A 6,016-nucleotide genomic window follows, 5' to 3' on the forward strand; every position below is an offset into this window, starting at 1 on the left:
TGTTGTTCCATTAGAGAAGGGACATTCACCCAGGGCCTGGCACTGGTTAGCCACCTCATTAAGGCTCTGCCTCGTACCCATGGTGAGCATAAAGCTAAAAGAAGCTCACTTCTGTAGGGGCACCTTCCTTGTGACCTGTTAAGAGCTGAATTGTGCCACCCCCTCCCCAATTGGTATATTGAAGTTCTAACCCCCAGTACCTCAGAACATGGCCTTATTTGGAAATAAGGTCATTGCTTATGTAATTAGCTTAGTGGGGGTCTAGAGTAGGACAGATCCCTACTCCAGTATGACAACCACCCTTATAAAGGAAGACTTGAACAGACACCCTGAAGGCCAGAGTGCCATGTGAACATGAATGCAGAGATCAAGGTGGTGCCTCAAAAGCCAAGGAAAGCCAAAGACTGCAGGCACCAGCAGAAGCCAGGAGAGAGGCCTGGCACAGACTCTCTCACACCTTCAGAAGCAGTCAGCCCTGCTGACACCTTGATCTCAGATTTTTAGCCTCCAGGACCAAGATACAATAATGTCTGCCGTTGAATTCACTCAACCTATGGGTGGTCATTTATCAAAATAGCTGTAAAAAACAGTACATGTTTTTCATAGTAAGGAAACATAGCAAATCTGTGATTTCTGTGTTCTGGTCAGATGTAGAGCTGCTTTAATTCTAGAATAAATTCCAGACCTGATTGTCCCAGGCTGTGAGGTTAGTTTTGATCCCGTCTTAGTACTCACTGTCATAGGTTACATTGTTGGAGTCCCGAGTGGATGATATCTTGGACATCATGGCTGGGGACCAACGGGTCAACTCAAAGCTTGACAACTGCTGAAGGAGAGCCTCGCCTGGAGAGTAACACAGTGTGTGTGTGTGTGTGTGTGTGTGTGTGTGTGTGTGTGTGTGTGTGTGTGGCTGCAGTTCCCCATGGCCCACAGCCCACTTCACCTCTGGGCAGCTGAAAACCACTGACATTTGCTGAGGGATTACCATATGGCTACAGCTGAAGGCCCCTTCCTCCCCACTTCACTGGCTCCACTGACCCTCATAGTCATGGCTCCAGCTTCCCTAAGCTTTCTGTTCTTAGAACAAATGCATCAACTTTGGTCTGCCTCAGGGCCTTTGCACTTGCAGCCTCCACAAAAAAATGTTCTCCTGCACCTAGCTGGGACTAAGTGGCTTCTCTCAAAGACCAATATCACCCTTCAAAAAGACCTTCCCTCTCCTCCCTATCCAAAGAGATAGCCCTTCCCCCACCCCCAGGTAACCTCATTTGATTTTCTTCTCTCCAATTACCTACACAATTTTCACTTTTTACAAAATCTGTTTATTGTCTATTGCTGCATTAGGGCAAAGGTTAGGCTCTTCTCATCAAAACTCCTTACTTGTCCTTGGCACTCTACTGATTTTTTTTTCCTTCCTTCCTTCCTTCCTTCCTTCCTTCCTTCCTTCCTTTCTTTCTTTCTTTCCTTTTCTTTTCTTTTTGGAGGAGGAAGCAGAGACTCACTGAGGTGTCCAAAGTCACCCAGCCAGGAAGGACTGGCTCCCACATTCCAGTCCAGAGTTTCCTTGACTCTAAGGCTTGCAACATTTCTGCTACATTCCTGCCACAGTCCCCTGGTGAGAGGAATCCCAAACAGCCCAGAGAACTTCGGGTTAGCAAGGCTTCACCTCCTAAAACCCTAGCTCCGCCAGGCCATGCCCTCTGGCTACACAACAAGAATGCAGCGGTACTGAGGACCAGAGGACAGACAAAGCTCGAGTAGTGACAAAGGAAAAATAAAGGAAAGGCGTGGAGCTTTCGAAGAGGGGCTAGCTAGGAGCCTTCAGAAGAAGGCTCCGCCCCTGCCCCTACGCACCCCGGGTCACCCCAGTCTTGCATCTTTGCCCGCCGGGCCCATGCACCCCCCAAATCCAGCCCAGCGCTCACGAACTGGCCACGCACCGGCCTCGCGCACCCTGGTTAGCTCCGAATCCTTAGTGCCACTGTTCTCCAATCTGCACTTCTGGGGCCTGAGTTTACATCGCCAAGGCAACCATTCTCCTGGCCGCTGTGACGTCACAAAGGCCGAGGAGGCGGGGTCGCTTGCAGGGCGGGAGAAGGACTGGAGTTTGGGGGCTGCCGCAGCTCTTGGCTGTTGGCCCAGGATGAGGAATCCGTGACCTGGAAGTTTCTTTCCTCATCATTCCTTATTGCGCGCTTCCGGTAGCTTTTACATCCAGGTAGTTTATTCAAGACGTGCCAGACACTGAGCTCAGGATGAGGGAAACAAAAGTAGGCGTGGTCCTTTCCTGAAGCACTTTATAGAGGGCCAGTTCTAAAAGTGTGGTCTGGGACTGCAGCCTCCGCAATGCTGAGAACTCGCTAAAAAGCTCCAGTTCTGGAGGTGGAATCCAGCAATGTACACGTAAGTTGCAACAAGTTCTTCCTGGCATTGGACACATAATAAACACAAATAAGTGACACTAAGGTGAACTAAGGTGGGGGAAAAGTGCCGTGAACAAGAACATTCTGGATGGTCCAGATTCACCAGTTACTGCAACCAGGGGCCTCAGCTGTACAGTCCCCGGATCAGCAGGAGACAGACCATTTCCTAGATCTCTGACCAGGACCACCTTGGAGCTGGGTGCACAACCAAAACTCTGTCTTTTCAAGGACATTCAAGGGCCTTGGGGAACTCTGGAGCAGTCTCACAGCCAATAATGGGGTACCAGTGACAATCCAGGCAGCCTCTAGCTCTGCCCAAAGCAGGTGTACTGGATGGGCAATGCAGAGGTGGGAGTGCAGAAGTGAAAAGAGCAGGAACCCCCTGTGTCACTACTGAGGACAGTGTACTCATTGGTAGTAGTCACAGTGGGTTTTGTACAAGGCAGGAAGAAAGTGTCACTGTGTTAAGCTATATATGTGATTTGTAAGTGTGTGTATAAAACGTTAATACCCTGAGGAAATGAGTGACTCTCTTTCCTCTCTAGAGGCCCCTTACAATATCCTCCAAAATCCTCAATGGTCTAGCCTCAGCCTGTCTCTGCAGCCTCATCTCCCTACAAAGTGTCAAAAAGTAGCAGGATAAAACAAAACAACAACAAAATACAACTTCACATTGTACTTATGTTTTAATTAAACAGAAGATGCACTTGATGAATTCAGGTAGGATGAGGTTATCTTAAACACCAGGATTTTTAATGAAGCTTTTAGAAACCTAGAAAATAAGCAACCCTAATAGAGGAAAACTGGTGAGAGTGCTGCCATTCCACTGTTATTGACAGATAGATCCATGCATCTCCCCAGGAGCCCTTACAAGGACTCTTCCATACGCCAGGCACTGTTCTGATGTATTATTGCAATTCATCTATTTAACGTGCATGGCCACCCTATGGAATAGGTTGCATTATTGCCTCTCCACCTTTCCACATGCAGCTAGTGAGGCCAAATCTGGGCTTAATAGTTAGGCAAGAGAATCCCAACCTGTGCTTTTAACTAGATACTCTCTGCCTCTTACCAGGAATGGTTGGCACTGAGATTTCCAAGGGGACCCTTCAAGAAGCGTTCAGAAGATTCCGCCCCATACCCTCCAGGCCACAGGCTGCTTGGGAAAAGCCCAGGAAATCTGAAGCTGTACTCTGTAATATGTATACTTTTGTCTATTTTAGCACTTAGCTCTTTAGAAGGTTAGAAGCCATCTAGAAAGTTTAGTTTGGTTTGGAAATTTCAATCTTAGCTTAACATCGTTTGTCAAAAGCTCTTTTTAAAAACAAGATGGGCTGAAGAAGTGATGGAAGGATTGACAGACGTGATGTGTGACAAGCAAGAGCAGTAATGTGTTCACTGCAGGGCTTAAAGTGGCTCTCTACATTTTTGTGTTTCAAGTTTGAAAATTTTCATAACCTATTTTTGGGAAAAGCTAATAATCTTCCTAAAAGGGGAATTTGTATTTGTGATTTCATACTGCCTTCCTTGACCAAGTGGTCAGTCCAAAGTCCTGTGAACAAGCAATAAAAATCAACTATGGCCAGTTAAAGGGGAAGAGGAAATGGAGGCATTCCCAGCATCTGCAAGACAGGGAACCAGGCCTAGAAACGTTGTAGCCAAATACAAGAGCAGAGCATGAAGCTGGCTGTGAGTGTGTTCTGGGGGAGAGACAAGACCTGCGATCCAGTGCCCACCAGCATCTTCTGCCTGGTAGCATGTGGGTCACCTTCCTGCACCTTGTTCTTGCCTCCAAACCAAGTCTCTGGCTTCTGTAGTGGGAAGTACGGATTCTGGGAGAAGGAATACCCACATCTAGGAAGAGTTTTCAGAGAACTAACAGAATAAGATGCCCACAAGACCGCACCATGTCTCTTCTCCACTGCCCATGGCCTTGTCACAGGACAGAGTCCCTCCATCCATCCATGGCCTTGGTGTCTTCCTCTCGCATTAGAGGAGGGGTGGGGTGGACTAATCCTTCTCTCTGCTGGTTTCTTGTGAGGCAGTACAAGGCTCACTTCCAGGAAGCAGTTCTTTTCCTTTTGCTCACACTCAGATCATCTCAGTGGCTCATCTTGCCCTATGTCGCGAGCCGCAACGTCAGAATCCTGCCAGCAGGTCCCAAACCCGAGGGAAGAACAACAGGAGAGCAGTTTCACGAACTTAGTTCTAGGCTCATGCTCTACCGCAGCAAGGCCCCGTTTATTTTTCAGGGTAGGGTATATATAGGGTAAAACCGAAACTGAAAGTACAAACAGGGCGTAGCAGACTGGAAAGGTCACAGGATGTAGCAGACTGGAAAGGTCACAAGGTAAAGTACAAACAGGGTGTAGCAGACTGGAAAGGTCACAAGGTTCTACAAGTATTATGGGCTACATTTGCTAGGCAACAGGTCAGACCACCAGTTGAACCAGCCCGTTGTCATGGGCTACAGCACATCCGTGCCGGCGGGGTGACTCAAAGTTCAACCATGGCTAGGCCTATGTCAAGGCTTACCATGATGGCTCACCATAGACCTAGATGGTGGCCACCTGCCTGCCTTGCCGGCTCTCCACAGACATTTCCCTTTCCCCAGGCTCCTTGTCCTCTGCTGCCTGGGTAGGTCCAGTGGGTGAAAGAAGAGGAGCAGGACCATGCCCTTACTCCACCTGCTGGGGCATCTTGGTTTGTGACTGCGACTTCTGCAGCCACTTCCTCCCTGGGTGTACAGTCCTCTCGCCCGTCTCTGACTGCCTCACCATTCCCTTTTTGACATTCACTTCCTTCCATAAGTGTGAAGACATGTAGCTGCTTGTCCAAGACCTCATGGGCCATAGTGGCAGAACTGGGACTCAAACAGGGGCAGTTTGACTCTACGGCTCAACTACCACCCCATGCCTCTTTCCACTGGCCAGGAGAGGCAGTGCTTAGCCTGGGGGGGGTGTCTTGGGACCCAGGAGTAGAAATGGGCTCTGTCTCCTGCTCACACAGGCCGCCCCAGACATGTCAGCCGGAGTGGGAAGCGGGTGCTGATCTTTGGTGAGATCACTAACTCAAGGTGAAGGCAGGCATGGTGCAGCTCACAGCAGTAAACAGATCTGGACAGCACTCAGCCATCCACTAATACTTCCTAGATTCTGGAGGTTTCATGTGGAGTGGAGCAGAATGACATAGAATGCATCTGAAGCAGGCAGAAAGTTGGAGAATTCTGGTGACTTCCCAAATCCAAGGCCAGAATCACCTTCATGGTAAATACCTAAATGTTGAGACTGCTTACATGACGGCTTTCTTGTGCTCATAGGTGCAGCTCTGAAGGAGGACTGAGCCAATTGTACTATATTTCATGGTGAGTCAGGGCTTCCTGTGGGAAGTGTGCACTTGACTTTCTACACACTGCACTCTGTAGGACTGCTGTCTGTCACATTTCAGGAAAAGCAGAAGTCCTACTAGAGCAGTAGTGGCAACCCTATGGTACCCATGCTGAAGCAGGCATGCAGAGCCCTCTCTGTAGCACCCAAGCCAAGTTGCCCCGGCAGCTAATCACCAAATAACAGTTGTTTTTTTCTAAAGTAAAA

The 6,016-nt window shown here is 48.7% G+C and overlaps 1 protein-coding gene and 1 long non-coding RNA gene across 9 annotated transcripts in view; one reads left to right on the forward strand and one right to left on the reverse strand.

Annotated features, from left to right (window-relative positions):
* Cfap100 (cilia and flagella associated protein 100) overlaps positions 1-2,160 on the reverse strand; it is a 40,399-nt gene extending 38,239 nt beyond the window's left edge. For 4 of the 8 annotated variants that reach the window (XM_010608064.3, XM_010608069.1, XM_010608070.2 and 1 more), the window contains exon 1: positions 736-790. In XM_010608064.3, coding sequence (XP_010606366.1) covers positions 736-741 — 6 coding nt within the window. In that variant the 5' untranslated portion in view covers positions 742-790. The other 4 variants (XM_010608071.3, XM_010608067.3, XM_010608065.2 and 1 more) reach the window with 4 other exon arrangements.
* Positions 2,104-4,553, forward strand: LOC104850946. The gene is made up of 3 exons (XR_777103.2): positions 2,104-2,403; positions 3,499-3,625; positions 3,967-4,553. It is a non-coding gene; the product is annotated as an uncharacterized LOC104850946 (long non-coding RNA).
* The last annotated feature ends 1,463 nt before the right edge of the window (positions 4,554-6,016 follow it).

This window comes from Fukomys damarensis, unplaced genomic scaffold (assembly GCF_012274545.1).
Source record: "Fukomys damarensis isolate Sample0158 unplaced genomic scaffold, DMR_v1.0_HiC HiC_scaffold_28, whole genome shotgun sequence".
NCBI classification, from domain to species: Eukaryota; Metazoa; Chordata; class Mammalia; order Rodentia; family Bathyergidae; genus Fukomys; species Fukomys damarensis.